A 15,995-nucleotide genomic window follows, 5' to 3' on the forward strand; every position below is an offset into this window, starting at 1 on the left:
CGTTTCTGCCTTTTTAGGGGATTTCCTCCAGAATTGCATTTCGGTATGATAGAAGGGCATTGACTGGCCTTTGCCGATTGCTGCAGAGTACCAATCAGTGCCTTTTTCCAGTAGAATTTATGACGTCAAAAAACGCTACGGGAATCGTCCAGGTCAGCCTACGACGGTTGCGGTACCGTCACGTACTCGGTTCGGGTGATCCTTCGGATTATCCGGTTTATAGCGCGTCCCAACTGTGGGCTTCGAAAATGCAATCAGGCAGTTCTCTTAGAAATCTTTGCCTTTATGACACGTAATGGTTATTGAGGACGGCAGTAATGAAATTAACATGTTTCTGGTTGCCAGATGTAGAAAAGGCCTTCTTCTCAAAAATAACCTTCCTCGCGTCCGTGTCATAAACTCCATCGGCAGAAACTCCAGGCGTTTCCGTCTTCGGGACGAAACACGGCCATAGAACGAATTGTAACGTTACCGGTGTGTAGTACGCGCAGAGGCAGACGAGAATTCGGCTCCTCTCCAACACTACAATAAACTAGTACGTTACAATCTAGAACGAGTTGTAGCGTTACCGGTGTCGTTGTACGCGCAGAGTGCAGACGAGAATTCGGCTCCTCTCCGACACTCCGATAAACTAGTAACGGTTACACTTTCTTTTTTCCTTCTCGTCTTAAATTTTTGTCAGCTACTGTATATTATTATACAGTATACGTTCCATATGTATACATATATTTATATGTATAATATTATTATAATAATATTCGATTTATATGAATTTGTAGACATCGAGGAATAGTTGCAAATCGCTAATAAACTTTAATGTCATATAATTATGTCTCAACTTTAATTAGTCATATACTAGAATTACGATGTCTCCTGAGAGGAGACAACGGAGTGCAAAGGACTAGTTGCTATGTGTTATTCACAGACGATTGGCAGAAAAAAACCGGTTTTTTAGGCTACCGGTCGGTAAAGTATTAAGAAATGTCAGAAATATATATATATAATGTTAAAAAACTTACCCATGTAATAGTAACTTCACGCCATGATCAAAACGGAGTCTACAGATCTTGTACGATATGTGAAGAACGGCACAGATTCTCACAGTCGCCGAGCAGGCTAATCCAATGTTCACTTATTCCAGGCCCGGCGTAAGACAGATTCAACGCGTTCGCCCGAACCAGCCCCGTGTTTTCAGAGAACACACGCTTTACAAAAATTATACAATTAAAAAACATGATAGCAGGAGCTTGGTTGTAGTGGAATATGCGAACACATGTAATATATAAATATAATTTAATAGTTAAGAAAGGTATTATAAATGCACATTGTAAACCGTCTCGTGTGCACGCCGAATGCGAAGTGGACGTTGCGTGTAAGGAAGACAAAAGACAGCGGGACTAGGATCGCGCGCATCAGAAACATAGAACTGATAAAGACGCGCATCGTCCGTCGGTGACACTTCCCCTCGAGGCGCGGATTACAATTTTATTCCTAATGTTCATTCATACCTAATAGACTCACGCATTCTTTGTGTTTCGGTCCTGGTAATGGTTTCGTTAGGATGTTCGCGACCATTCGTTCGGTGGGTACATATTCTATTGGGTTGTTCGGAAAGTAATTTCGTTTTTTCCAAAGAAGCCAAAGCAGCCAAAGAAGCAACAACATTAACACCGCCAAATGATGACCAAAATCTACACATGGAAGACATGATAAAAACGATCAAAAGCCAGCTAACACAACAATGGGAAACTACATGGAAACAATCAGCCCCACTCCATATAACTAACATTACAGAAAAATTTTTCAATAATTATCAAATGACCAATACACTACCCAGGAGGGACCAAGTAGCGATTACTCGCATCCGAATAGGATAACATAAACAGCAACAAAATCAAGGACCTATTAAAATTTCTGAGAGATACAGGCTTAATAAACAAAATATAAGGTCTATATAAATAGAAGGTCGCTAATAGCCTTGCAGCTGATGCGACGTAAAACCTTTAAGAAAAAAAAAAAAAAAAATTCCATGAATATGTATCACATTTTTTGGACACTATGTTAAATAAAAAAATATTCAGGCGCTTCCAGAGAAATGCATTTTTTACATAAATTAGACTACATCGATAGCTTTTTGCAAAAGCCACATATGATTAAAGATTTTGAGGTTCCGTTGAATTTGTTGTCCCTTGAAAGCAAATTATGGATACAAAAAAACATTTCTCGGATTTGTTGAAAAAAACTATTTCAAGAAATTGAGACAAGTCTCCCGGATTTTACTTCTCTCGGCGCGTAGCAATGATACTTTTCAAAGTCACATTGTGGTATAAACCATGATATTATATATACATTTTTAAAACGTTTGATTTCTGGCAAGTGTTTTTTCCAATTATTTCCACTCTTTTAAGTTTTAACTTAAATTTTAATCAACCCTAACTAAAATTGTGTCGCGATTTCGCCTAATAAATGGAGAATTTGAATTCATTATTATTAATTTCGCCTCAAATATTAAGATTTCGATAAAATGAGCAAGAAAAGAGAAATGTTTCAACTATATACAAGCTAATAAAATATGTACTTTATCCTATCTTGCAGTAAATGTTTTTTTGCACGCGATGTTATTCATTTTTGTAACATTTTTTACACAGATCACAACAATTCATCAGCAACAAAATATTATACAATGTTGCTAACTTATGGCGTATTGATTATTATCAGATAATTAAATACATAAGTAATAATTGTTATTATGGTTTACATTACGTATAATGAAATTGTTTTCTGTTAGTTATAAAAATCATTCATTTTCGCCTTACTTGCAAGAATAATACTATCAGGAATCTCATTTACTTTTTCTCTTCAAAAAATTAATTAACATAATTACAATATAATGATAACTACAAAACAAATTGTGGCCTTGGGCGGGTTGCCTACGTGACGAAAACAAAGCGATCCGAATTGTATGCCATAAACAAAATTCCTAAGCGCCAAGCGCGGACGAAGGACATACGGACATAAATACACGAGGACACAGACGAAAATTCTCTGCTTCGACAATTGTATAATGACAGATGCGATAATTAATTAGCAGCAATTAACCATTTAGCATAAAACAAAATGGTCCGGTCATTTATTCGAAATTAAAAAAACAACCCCGTCTCCGGTTTTGGTATCGTTAACGATATTCAACGCGCAAGTCCTCCAAAAAATAACGAGATATGAATGTTTATTCAATGTGCCAAAACCAAATTATCCTATTACGCGCTCATTATAGGAATAACACGAATAGCGAAAATGCAAACTTTATAAACGCACGCGAGAACAAATATGCAGTAATATAGTTTAGTCTAAAAAATAAAGCGAAAACCTATAGATACACGAATGCCGCCAGTAAAAGCTTACAATGTAAAAAGAAAAACGAAAATGCAAAATACTTAACGCATATGCGGAAAAAGAAACAGTTAACCATACTTACACCATTAACACCATGTTATAAAACCTTTGTATAAATGCCGATATAATACCACGTTGTTGTCGTGCGCGAAGTATTCCAACAGGTGCCGGTGGCAATGATCATTCTCCCATGCTCAGCACCATACATTCAACCGAATACATAAGTACTGTTGACTTCTATTTAATATCTATTTTATATTTTATTTTATACTTTATTTTATATCTACTATCAATTTGATATTTTAATTTTATGTTTTAAGCATACTTGAAAGTAAATATAAAATAAAACATAAAATATGACTTATTTTATACCTATTAAGTCACTTTTAAGGGAAATACACATGCCGGAGTGCTAATGACTTGCGCGCCTCTACCGGCAAATGTAAAAGATAACGTTGTTTCTTCATAGTTAAGTTTTATATTCCATGGTTAACATTTAAAATAGAGTAATTTATTTGTAGTTAATTTTATGTATTTCGTGTTTGTTGTCATTAAATACATCCTTTCTTTTCGATAATGACAATGGTGTCCTATCTTATAAATGGTAATGGTATCAATCTTAACGCTCGATTTTCTTCGAATTGGAAAGTGGGTCAAGTACTCGGTCTACTGCTATACATAGTCTGTGGTGTAATTGCAAGCACACATTGGTTGTATCACCTACTACCAAGTCGAAGTGCAGTTTACAATGATCATTTAATACCATTTAGTGCACGTACTCGTTCTACGCGTGTGATATGCATAAGATGAACTTATATTACCATGAAACTAGTGCGAACCAACAATTTTGTTACTAATAAATTATTCTCGTGAATTCGATTAGGTCATATCTTTTTATACGCGGAACAACGTGAAATTTTCATGAGATAACATAGTAAAGCTACGGCTAAAGCGAAGCTTTTATAATTATTCTAATGTAACTATATAGGACTTATTACTAAGGATCCATAACATTCACAATGTTTTCAACAATTATTCTATGACTTTGGTGACAAATAGTGTTTAATAATATCCTCATTCGTGTCTATGTATTATGATATTGTCGATTATCTTATGCTTGTCAGAAATATGGCGAAATTGAAATACACAATTTGGGGTCTCTCTTCTAATTTCGTTGCAAATCGATATTTTTCACGTTTATTGACGTAAGTAAACTTTGTACAATAAGAAACTATGCCAACATTTTGGATGGTTAATTACAAAATTTTTGTTAATGGCTCTATTCCTGATCTTATTTATAGAATACGTATTATTAAACGTTTAATTTGAATCTATTAAATGTTTTATAATGACTGTGATACTATATTGTTAATAGATTAATTAAACATAATTTTGGTTACCAGGTCACCATGGTACAATGTAGCTACTGCTTCATCGAAAGAAGTGTCTACTGCAGCCGCAGTTAAATCGAAAAATGGCATCATTATTACTGACAGTTGTGTTAGACGTTTAAAGGAAATTACAGATGACAACGCGTACTTAAGGGTAACTGTAGAAGGTGGAGGTTGTTCTGGTTTCCAATATAAATTTGACTTGGATACAAATATAAATGAAGATGACAAGTAAGATTGTAGAAAGAGCATTGTTTCTCTAATATTATACCATTGCTGTTGATGTCATTAAATAATATTTTGCAGGATATTTCAAAAGGATGGTGCCAAAGTGGTTATAGATGAAACATCTTTAGAATATATTAAAGGAGCCACAATAGAATATCATACAGAATTGATACGCTCTGCATTTAGGATAACGAACAATCCTTTAGCAGAGCAAGGTTGTAGTTGTGGAGCCAGTTTTTCTATAAAAGTTTAATGGTTCCTTTGCACATAGAATATTGAAATTTAGAGAAAAAGAATTTTATCTGCATTGTATTTATTAATTCTTTGATCTAATAATGGTTGAAATTGTTAATCCTGGTACTAGAGAAGTGTTTTCTCTTCTTTGTTCGATCATTATTGTTAGACACAATATTTAATAATATCGTTATGTATATGCTTATACATTTTTATTTTATAACAAGTAAAATACAAACAGAAGCTTTAATTCAGAGTATAGAGGAACAAATTGTTTGGTTAACATTGTAATAAACTCATTGTAAATATGTGTAAATGTTAATACCATATATTTATGATTCTATGTAAAATGTAGGTTCTTGTATTATAAGTGTTCAAGAAACGAACATCAAGAATAAGTTTTCTTTGAATTTTTTAAATTATGTAACACTGACTTGAGATATTAACGAGGATAGGATCAAAACTCTTAATTATAGTTTTATAGGTACATCGTATTTCGGTGAAATTAAAATTATCAACGATTCTGATTACTTTCTGTCGCTGATGGAATGTCAATAACAGTTAATTTGCAATCTAACTCATATCACTTCTGTTTTCCCTTTTTATTGTTCTGAAAATTATGAAATCACGTACAGGATACTGAAAAGATTAACATTTTCATTTGTCAACGAACGTTTACCTTGTTTGCAAGTTCAAACTTGAGTTGTTGTATTTCTTCTGTTTGAGAAATCAGTTTTTCGTTCATGTTTGCTAAATGCTCGCTCATAGTACTGAGTTGAGCTTTGTAATTTCCTTCCTGTATTTCTTTATCTTTCTGCAAAATATTACAATTCGCAAACGCTTCCGAGAGTGCAGACTCGCATTGCTTCCTCTTTGATTCACTTGTATCTAAGTGAACTTGCATAACTTCACCCTGAAAATGTATTTTAAAATGAAACATATAGTTGCATTTTTAATAGTATCCTTGCAGCAAAAGATAAAGATTAAATTCATTACATTAGCAGCCATAGCTAAATTTTTAACATGATAAACATTTTTCTGCGTGATTAACTTGTCGATTTCTTGTAGAAAATACTCTCTTATTTTAGCTTCTCGAGCTTCTATCTCTTCCGGTATTTGGAAAGGTACTGTTAATCTACCGATCTGTTAGAAAAATTCATTGAATTAGCATATGATCCAAAAAAGCTTCTGTACAAAGAAGAATGCAAATGTTACCCTATGATTTATCTTTGCCGGTTGCAAGGATTCATTTTCTATTTGTTCCTCGTTTATATACCCTTTTTGATCGATTTCATCATACTTTAGTTTCAGTATGTGATACTGAGCTTTCCAATAATTTATTTCCTTTTCCAAGTTGCATGATTTGGAAAAATCAAAATCATTGCTATCATCTTGCAACTTGGGAGGCCTGCCCTCTCCAATTGATTTAGATGATCTACGCGAAGCTAATGGAGATGGAACTGGAGATAACTCTATTTGTCGATGATTAGAAAGTCCTATTCTGGTATCCAATTCGTATCCATCCCGTTTACCTTCATTGCTAGACCATGACACAGTTTCTTCTTGCTTTTGCTTCTCATTTAACTTCCTTTGTATATCATTTCTTTCTATTTCTAATTTATCTATTGTACTTTGATACCGACATTCTAATTCAACCTTAGATTTTTCACACTGATCTAATTTATATTCCAATTGCTGTATCCTCTCATTCAAGCATTCAATTTCACTATCTTTATCACTGATTTGAGACAATAATTGAGCATTCTCTACTATTTTCTTTTGGAACTCTTCGTCTAAAATATGATTCGGTGATGTGGGTATTTGGCTCTTGTTATCTGATACTTTGTTCTTTCCTTTCTTGGACTTGTTTTGCGCTTTGTCCAGTTCCTCCTGCAATACAGTTATACGTTTTGTTAACTGTTGATTGCGAAAAGATAAACTATCTAATTCTTGATCAGCTCTTCGAAGTTCGACTTCTTTTTCCTTCAATTGTTCGCGAATATCCGCATTACGCGTTTGTTCATCAATCACAGCCTTTTTTAGAACATTTGCTTGAGCACGAATCTGAAATGATAAAATTTCTTTATAATTATCAAGTATGTAACAAATGTTAGGAAACATGAAGGGACTAAACAAATGTTTGGCAATTGTTCAAATAACAAGTTCAAACTTTGACTTTCTTACTTTTGAGTATTCTGTGGCAATTTTTTGATATTTGGTCTGCAATTGTCCGTTAGCACCCTCCATAGCGTGCTCCGCTGCTTTCTTCTACCCTAACGAGTATTTACAATCTTGAATGATGATCATTAGAATCTAGCCATTATTGGAATATTTGTCGTAGCACAGTATTTCTTGACAGGAAATATACATACATACTACACAGCTATAGCGCCGCGACACAAATGTCAAACGTCAATGAGACATAGGTGAAACCCAGTAGCGCATTATGTTTATATGACGAAAACCCATATGTTTGCACATTAAATTTCCACCAAAGTTTAGCCAACGAACAACATATATGAACAAAACGCCCACAATGCGATATATATGTTTCTACTAGCAAATTTGCTCGTACATATATTCAGTGTTAACCAATCGTCGATTGTGAAGATATCTCATCGAAGAGAAGTTAGCTGTTGGTGGCCGTTCAAATCGAACAATTTCGATTGATCTAAGTTGGAGATTCGTGGCGCCTTCCTAACAAAAAATTGAAACTGCTAGCCAAATTACCGACAGCCAATTTTGGGTAACAGTTTGAGTATTTTGTCACGATATGGATTGGCGCTATTAGGCGTTCGAAAACAGCAGATAATTCATGCCGAGTTTTCCATTGTCACCTTAAAAAAAAAATGTCAGGAATCATGCGGTATAAAATGCAATATTAGAAAATAAAGCTGAAAATCGTCTACAACTAATTATTTATAACTCGAATATGGTGACTAATTATTGTAGGCATTTTCCTAGAGGTTTCTTCCGAGTTTTCGAATTACACAAGTGGAAAGGAACTCGAAATCGCGTTGGGGGATGAATAAAATCGCATGCTCTGAGTCGGAGAGTAAAATTTAAGTAAAATTTCAGCCTGGAGGCTTAAAGAAGCTGGTAGGATGAACTTTACTGGGTTTTAAAGTAGAATGGATACAATTTTTGATTTATTTATAATTCAACAATTTATCAGTCGATATTGCAATCTTCTGTTATTTTGTGAAAATAAAATTGTATAATACGGCTGCCATTTCTTTATTAAGTTTCTGACGATGGCGACGTAGCAACATCAGACTTCATTTCTATTTCAGTCTTCTGAATTGTTTCCGAACATCGTTTACTATCATTAACGTTCACGAAAGTTGGGTTTGCTAACGGATTTTGCAACAGCTTTTCCCTTTCTTCATCCGCGTTGTTCGCCGAAGCATCTACGAGAAAAATGGTTATACATATAGACAATATATTATGTATGTATGTGTGTATAACATTATTACATAACATTATATATTTATAATGTCATCATAACTGTATTATACATATTTATGTATAATCTTATTAATTTGTTGAAACATGATGGAAACACTATCCGAAGCTGTAGAATGTTTTCTGCGATCATCGATATAATATTAAGAAAGATAAACAGAAAAGTGTACCCCTAAATATTTTAGAAAGCTCTTTCTCTTCGTCAATGAAGTGAAAATGTTTAATGTTCGCTAGGCCCTGAATAATTTCGTACGTCTCTGGATGTACGTTCAAAAACCATAGTCTTCTCCTCCCGACGTTCATGTTCTTCGATAATATCTCGATACCCTGTCAAAAGTAACGATAAAGTCTATTATCGATTATTTTTAACGCGGCACAATTGACAGTATTTAGAATATTAATACGTACCTTGACGGACGTATAATCGAGGTATCGAACCTTCTCGCAGTTCATAATGAAGGGCACAGTATGTTGCTCGTATCTGTGAACGATTTCGTTGACTTTGTTGCAAAAGTAACTGACTGCAGGATATAGAACGGCACTGTCTGGTTGGAGCATTACATAGCTAGTTCCAGTCTGCGACTATAAATAAAGAAATTACATTATATACAAAAATTACGAATTATCTGAATAATTACAAATATTTTTTTATATGTACGTAATATGCAATAATTGTTTATGAGATTATTTCAGGGATTGATGCAGGGACCACATAAATCTGCAATTTATTACCATCGATTGAAATGGTATTAGAACTCTACCTTTTACCTTGCATTCGATGACTTCGATTTCCGGTCTGGCTGATGGTCGAATCAGGTAAACTAAATTAAATATAGCACCAATTAGCAGGCCAATTTCAACACCGCAGATAACGCAGACGAGGAACGTAACTATCGCCGCGACGGCGTCCCTTTCTGCAATGAAAAGCACACCGAAATACTATTTCTTCTATCTTCAGAAGAAACTATTGTCTCTATACTATTCATGTTTACTGAAATAAAATATTTCGTAGAATTAGGGATAATGATTTGAACTAGTTTTTGAGAGAAATGATTATTTGAAATAGTTTTTAGGAGAAATAATTCCTGTAAAGTTTCAAATCGTGTTACTGAGTCTGGTTTACGGTACAACAAATTCGACTGTAATTTAAAAAATTATGGCACCTACTGCTTCCTTTCCATAGTAGTTTTATTATCTTCACATCAATCATGAACCAGACCGCTGTTATCAGCACTGCCGACAGCGTGGCTCGCGGAATGTAATAAAAGTGTGGTGTTAAGAAGCTCAGCGCTAGTAATGACATAATTCCTGCAATAAATCAATCGTCATAAACAGAAATTTCCTCTAATTTAATGTTGTATTAAATGAAGTGAATCCTGTTAAATATAGTGTTTATTCTTCATTTAGAATGTTGAGTTTATCGTTTATTTATTCTTCATTGTAATCAGCACATTATAAATTGATTACATGTAGTCAGCTTATTATTCATTATGATCAATCCATTCTAAATTTATCATAGTCAGTGCATTCGTTATTATTAGATTCTTGAGTTACTTCATCATGTTAATTTTCAATTTGATCTTGTCAAAGTTTTAATCTTCAATATAGCTTAAATCTACTTAGATTCTTTTCCTTTGTCAGATGATCACTTTGCTTTGAATCCCTGAGTTTAGAAATTAGGTTTGGCGCGAAAAATAGTGTCGGATCAAACATGTAGTTATCGATTAATTTGAATCCACTGGGAACTGTGCATGAAAAGTGAAATTATTACCGACATATAGACCAGCCATAGTTGTTCGTACACCGCTTGCACTAATTACAGCGCTTCTTGTAAACGCCCCGGCAGCTGGCATAGATGAAAAGAAGCTGCCAAGTATGTTCGAAAAACCAAGCGTTAGCATCTCTTGTGTCGCACTTATGGTGTTGCCGCATGCTAGAAAAGTCGATTGAATAATTTCAATTAAAATGTGGATGTTGAAACCATTTCATAAGTTCTTCAAACATTTATGAAAGATGTTATTAATCATTTATTATAAGAAAATTATTTCTGGAAATCACTTCCTTCTTCGATAGTTTACAATTTGAATTATTGTTAATGTACGTCAAATTTAATGGTCATTTAAAACCAGAAGTTGTTGCATTAATGTTTAGTACTTATAAGTCCTTCTAAAATAATCGTGACACACTCTTTGAAATTATTGAAATAATTATTATAACAATATTATATGTATACATATATCATTTTGTATATACAATATTCTAGTCTATTTGAATTCATACATAGTTTTATGTATGCAATTTTGTAGTGCATTTATAATTACCATATGTAACAAATATATACATTGTGTCTGTTCTTACAAAACGCTTTAGCGATGGCCACGTTCGCCAACACCGACACAAGTGGAAGCACGATCAAACCAGTTCCATAATGTTGGCACATGTCGATGAAAGTATAAGTTTGATTGCTAACCTGCGCCGAAAATGGCGGCAGAGAAAACTTGGGAAGTCCCGACACGATTTTCCCTTTAACAAAAATCAACGTCTTTTCGTTATACCTTGCTAGTAAAATTAATACCAGTTAAAAAGTTTATCAAATAAATGGAACGAAATGAGGGAACGACGTTATTGAACCAGTGGAACGACAAGTTTAAACGCGGCAATACCTGAGAGAATGAAGGGTGATCCTCCACTGTGCTCGTAATAAAATGCTACGGTAGATGCTAAAAGGATCACCAAAGCATTGCGACATATCGAAATGAACCATAAAATCTTCTTCGCAAGCGCAGCTTTGTTGATCCCGTTCTTCTGGCCGTCATGATTAGCGAGGCAACAGTCGAAGTCTCTTAGTTTCTGTGGATAATAACAATTATTAATCAATAAACTGAGTTTACGTTCTGAATTATTAATAGCATTCTAAATGATTAAAACTGTTATCTGCAAACAATCTTCTGAATGATTAAAACTGTTACTACGAATATTTCTAGTTAACCAGTTTAGCAAGTTATAATATTCTGATATGTCAAAATTGTTATTAATAACATTAACAAAATATTGTATTATCGAAGAATGATACCATCGAATAAAATGTATGAGAAACTCATACTTTGAAAATACAAATTTAGGGAAATGAAAAATAAGTCGTTCCAAAAACGAGCGAACATAATTTCTGCAAGGCAACGTAATGCTTGGTAGAAACAATGGGAGAAACTTACTCTGAAGAACAAGAGGAACGCTATGCTGCAAATTCCAAGAAGAAAATCGGGTAACCTTATTTTTCGAAAGTTCTCGAATATTTTCATCAAATTGCCAGCGACGCTGCTTGCTTTAAACTTTAGTCCCAGCAGTCCTTGTAACTGTGACACGATTATAATAATCGACGTGGCTGACGTAAAACCCGATGTGACTGGTATCGATATGAAATCCACTAGAAAACCTGTGTGGTTTGTTTATTTTTTTTCAATTAGACGTTAGGATTATTATAAAAAGCGTCTTACGTGACGAATACGCCATTCCGATGGCTTGCGACATAGCGATTGTTAGTCGTCAGTCGGATACGTTTTTATTCGTATTTGTAAATTGATATCCGTAAAATATATAGAATTATGCGTCTGTGTTTTAAATACTTTAAAATTTCCGATTCTGTTTACTTTGCAAATATTCGAGATGTTATCGTATTTTCCACATTTTTAGCTTTTCGTTATTGCATTATTTCATATTGCTTCCATTATTGTCGACGTGAAGGAACGTTTTGAATTATTTCATTGCTATTATATTGTATTAGAGAAAGTATTCCAGTAGATTCCCGCCCGCCCACGTGCGCATATCATGTTAAATGATAACATAGTTAGTATATTCCGTCGTTCAGATATCTTTTCACTTTACCAATTATTTTAATTAAGGAAGCTATTTAAATATAATTAATATAATAGTAATAAATATGAAAAATATATAATAACATATTATATACAAAAAAATTCATAAACAATAAGAATCTCACAATTACTAAAACCATTGAATCATTAACTATCGTGAAATTATTTAATCATTAATATCGTTTTGACCAATAAATATCTAGCTCGAGTTTACACCGATAATTTAGTTATCATAACGTAATTAAATATTATTCATTGAATTAGATTCTCCAGAAGTGTTACGATGATCACGTTAAAAATATTTTGCGATACCAGCCTAAACGAAATAAGCCCATCAGTAATTCCACACAGCCAGCCAGGAAGCAAAACAACACGACAAAGTCCACGGGCATATTCCTGGTGTACTCCAGTGTCAATATTGACATCAGGGAGGATGGTCCGATCGATACTTCTTTAATTGTTCCAAAAATGATGTATACAAAGGAGCCCACGAAACACGAATAGAGGCCATACTGTAATTAATTGTAAAAACCATGCTTTCCTTATTAAAGATTTCCTATTCCGAAATTTCAAGTTGCGTCGCGCATTATATAAATCACAACAATATAATTTATATCTGTTATGAATTTTAATTTTAACAATATTTCGTTAGTAGCAGTAATTATAATAACAAATATAATTAATTTTCAGTAGTATATTATATCCTGGCGGCAGGTGAACATAACTCGTTATAGCATCACTATTTGGCTACTTTTAGACAGAAGAACTTGTTCAGCTATTTCAGTCAATAAAATAAAATATTTCCGTAACGTAAAAGATATTAATTTAGTACATTATTTTGAAATAAATTCGTAATTATTGTTAATTTTTAATATTTTCTTGTAAGGTTTCTCCCCTCATAAGAAGTCGACATAAATCATTACAGCAACATCATATGTGGCTTTTCTAAAAAACAAAAAGTTTGTATAGTTACTTTAACGGTGCAATAAAATACCCCTACAATTTCAAAAAGATGCATTCAATAAATTGTTCAAAATAAATCCCCACTTTGCATAAAACTCTATGAACTACCCTCCTTAACATAAAACACACTGACTCCATTATTTCTTCCTAATGAGCACTACCCACTCAACTTCAAAATCGGTCAATTGACCACGCTACAATTTTCCAAATATCATCCATAACAAATCTCCGAATATAGAAAATATTCCCGATATAGAAAGAAGAACATCGTAATACCTGTGCGGTGAGACCTGCTAGAGCAGCGTACGCTATACTCTGCGGGATCAGGGTCAGTCCAAGGGAGAACCCGGCCACTAAATCCGAGACAGCATCAAACTGGGAATATTTCGGCAACCAAGACAACACTGGTATATACTTTACAATCGAGCACCTCTTGCTATCATTTTTCTTCGACGACTGTTCTTCCGTCGAATTCTTCGTCATTTCGCGAAGGACAAACACCGGAAGTAGAGATGAACCGAAGACACAACAGATACGGGAACAGAGAGAGAACCGAATGTGTTGGCATCAGTTGAAGGATCGGATGTTAGGATGACATTTGTGCTGGATAGTGAAGAAACGATTGAATGACAGGCGAAAAGCTGCCTGCTTGTGGAAGCTGTGGCGCACACTGGCGTAGCCACGCTATGTGATCACATTGCAAACAGAAACGCGGTTCTATACGGCTATCAGTATATTTTCACGGCTCCCGAATTGTTATCGCTCGACGTGTCTCTGCCCAAAGCTCAGGGCAAATAGCTGGCGCCAGAAAGAAAGCTGCAGCTTGTAGTTCACAGGAAAATTTCGATTTGGTTTAGGAACTTGGCCCACGGTTTTCAAACATTCGCAGAAATGTCGCGGAATTGTTTAAATTTGCGAAACTGGTTACAAGAATTGTGAACTGTACGTTCTGGGGCTCGAATGACAATGTTTGGTAACCGATCTAGGTAAAAAGGTACGGCGATATGAAGTTCGGATTATGTAACAATATCAAATGTAAATTGTGAGCCATTGTCAGCTATTGCTAGCCATTGCGCGCAATTGCGAGCATCTAAGGAGTTAAGTAAGCTTGAATCACTGAATGAAGACTGTTAAGGTAACAGTGAGCTACAGCAGAGAAAAGGAGATCGATCTCTGTTGATTTTTAAACAGCGGATTTTGTTATTTATTGCAAAACTATCTAAAGAAAATGATAGCAAGGTTGACATTATTTATATTGTTTCCAGTTTATTGCGTATGTTCGACTTCAAATTGAGAAAGTTTATTAAAGAAGCTCAACTTCAATGCTTCACCGAAACCGCCATTTTGTAATATTAAATGTTATAAGATAGTCTCTAATTATGACAATATGTTTGGAATAAATTCTTACAGTTCTACCGGAAAAAATTTGCACAATTTTAATTAACAAATAAAATTAATGTCGAGAAAAAAAGATTTCAAGAATTTAATAAATAAATAATGTTCGAATGGTATTATAACAGATAAGCAATTTCTGTTTTAATTGTATAGATTCAAAGATATTGCACAAACATCATAATTTTCTTCTTTTATTATTACCCGCAGAAAAATACATTCTATACAATAAATACTATATAATATACTTTTTAAATATATCATATTATTTATCAATATATGAAACGGACTAAAATTCGAGAGTTTATTTTAATTCACACTAAATATGCAATATTATCTCTAATACTACACAAATTATTTTCAATTTTAGCACTCACATTAGTAGCATTTACTAAAATTGTTGATAAAGAAGACAAGCGACAGATTTAGACATACATGTACGCTTCGCATGATCAAGCTGTATTTTACACGAAATAGAACAATGCTCTATATTTACCTTCAGACAGTTTGACACGCATCTTGTAATTTGAGTTTAGTCAGATAAGGGAGTAAATGAGAGCAATGTCATGAATAAACGGTTCATTGATTCATTGCCAACATTTTCTACACCCAATTTCTAATCTTCTAATATTGGTATTTTATTTTCATTTATGAGTAACAATAGAAACGTTGAAATTTGGTTTTTTTTTATCTATTTGTTAATTTTTGGTTGCATACACCATAAAAAGTTGCCTGATCGGACTTTTTTTCTAATGAAATTTATTTTCATTGAATATTATGAATAATTATATTAACAAGACAAGAAACATTTTCATTGTATAAGTTTCACTTTCATTTAGATAAAGGTGTAATCATTTCTGTCTTAAATAATTGAATTCAAAATGTCTTCAAAATTAATGCTCTGATTCTTAATGTTTACCGAAATGTTTCTAAAAGTTTATTATATATTCAGTTAAATATTTCTGAAATTTCTAAATTATATTTAATGTGTAATTAAGTGTTTACGAATTTCTACATTTTATTTTCTACTTAATTAAATATTTCCATTAACAAAAGC

The 15,995-nt window shown here is 33.6% G+C and overlaps 3 protein-coding genes across 5 annotated transcripts; 1 reads left to right on the forward strand and 2 right to left on the reverse strand.

Moving 5' to 3' along the window:
• Positions 1-4,086: 4,086 nt before the first annotated feature.
• LOC144472950 (iron-sulfur cluster assembly 2 homolog, mitochondrial) lies at positions 4,087-5,568 on the forward strand. 2 transcript variants are annotated; one of them, XM_078186426.1, is made up of 4 exons: positions 4,093-4,224; positions 4,518-4,598; positions 4,797-5,015; positions 5,091-5,568. In XM_078186426.1, the coding sequence occupies exons 2-4, from the start codon at positions 4,522-4,524 to the stop codon at positions 5,263-5,265; spliced, it is 471 nt and encodes a 156-aa protein (XP_078042552.1). In that variant the 5' UTR covers positions 4,093-4,224; positions 4,518-4,521; the 3' UTR covers positions 5,266-5,568. The 2 variants fall into 2 exon arrangements, with proteins under 2 accessions (XP_078042551.1, XP_078042552.1); XM_078186425.1 differs by having other exon boundaries at positions 4,087-4,598.
• A 158-nt stretch (positions 5,569-5,726) lies between these two features.
• LOC144472949 (uncharacterized) lies at positions 5,727-7,860 on the reverse strand. 2 transcript variants are annotated; one of them, XM_078186424.1, is made up of 6 exons: positions 7,619-7,860; positions 7,431-7,514; positions 6,462-7,310; positions 6,243-6,389; positions 5,926-6,159; positions 5,727-5,856 (listed from the first exon to the last, which is right to left on the reverse strand). In XM_078186424.1, the coding sequence occupies exons 2-6, from the start codon at positions 7,491-7,493 to the stop codon at positions 5,830-5,832; spliced, it is 1,320 nt and encodes a 439-aa protein (XP_078042550.1). In that variant the 5' UTR covers positions 7,494-7,514; positions 7,619-7,860; the 3' UTR covers positions 5,727-5,829. The 2 variants fall into 2 exon arrangements, with proteins under 2 accessions (XP_078042550.1, XP_078042549.1); XM_078186423.1 differs by having other exon boundaries at positions 7,431-7,519.
• Positions 7,861-8,371: 511 nt separating this feature from the next.
• Positions 8,372-14,236, reverse strand: LOC144472338 (sodium-independent sulfate anion transporter). The gene is made up of 11 exons (XM_078185320.1): positions 13,823-14,236; positions 12,900-13,095; positions 11,924-12,144; positions 11,375-11,561; positions 11,070-11,234; positions 10,483-10,644; positions 9,879-10,019; positions 9,480-9,625; positions 9,120-9,293; positions 8,882-9,038; positions 8,372-8,656 (listed from the first exon to the last, which is right to left on the reverse strand). The coding sequence occupies exons 1-11, from the start codon at positions 14,027-14,029 to the stop codon at positions 8,487-8,489; spliced, it is 1,926 nt and encodes a 641-aa protein (XP_078041446.1). The 5' UTR covers positions 14,030-14,236; the 3' UTR covers positions 8,372-8,486.
• Between the last annotated feature and the right edge of the window lie 1,759 nt (positions 14,237-15,995).

The sequence above is a fragment of the Augochlora pura genome, chromosome 7, assembly GCF_028453695.1.
Source record: "Augochlora pura isolate Apur16 chromosome 7, APUR_v2.2.1, whole genome shotgun sequence".
Classification (NCBI taxonomy): domain Eukaryota; kingdom Metazoa; phylum Arthropoda; class Insecta; order Hymenoptera; family Halictidae; genus Augochlora; species Augochlora pura.

What these genes read in the sequence shown, in the direction of transcription:
- LOC144472950 (XM_078186425.1), top strand. Translation starts at nt 4,480, where the DNA reads ATGTATTATGATATTGTCGATTATCTTATGCTTGTCAGAAATATGGCG. An exon ending in TATTTTTCACGTTTATTGAC is followed by an intron (nt 4,599 to 4,796) that starts GTAAGTAAACTT and finishes TTTGGTTACCAG; the next exon opens with GTCACCATGGTACAATGTAG. An exon ending in AATATAAATGAAGATGACAA is followed by an intron (nt 5,016 to 5,090) that starts GTAAGATTGTAG and finishes AATATTTTGCAG; the next exon opens with GATATTTCAAAAGGATGGTG.
- LOC144472949 (XM_078186424.1), bottom strand. Translation starts at nt 7,493, where the DNA reads ATGGAGGGTGCTAACGGACAATTGCAGACCAAATATCAAAAAATTGCC. An exon ending in TTGCCACAGAATACTCAAAA is followed by an intron (nt 7,311 to 7,430) that starts GTAAGAAAGTCA and finishes TTATCATTTCAG; the next exon opens with ATTCGTGCTCAAGCAAATGT. An exon ending in ATTTAGCTATGGCTGCTAAT is followed by an intron (nt 6,160 to 6,242) that starts GTAATGAATTTA and finishes ATACATTTTCAG; the next exon opens with GGTGAAGTTATGCAAGTTCA.
- LOC144472338 (XM_078185320.1), bottom strand. Translation starts at nt 14,029, where the DNA reads ATGACGAAGAATTCGACGGAAGAACAGTCGTCGAAGAAAAATGATAGC. An exon ending in CGTTCCTCTTGTTCTTCAGA is followed by an intron (nt 11,562 to 11,923) that starts GTAAGTTTCTCC and finishes TATTATCCACAG; the next exon opens with AAACTAAGAGACTTCGACTG. An exon ending in ATCACCCTTCATTCTCTCAG is followed by an intron (nt 11,235 to 11,374) that starts GTATTGCCGCGT and finishes TTTTTGTTAAAG; the next exon opens with GGAAAATCGTGTCGGGACTT.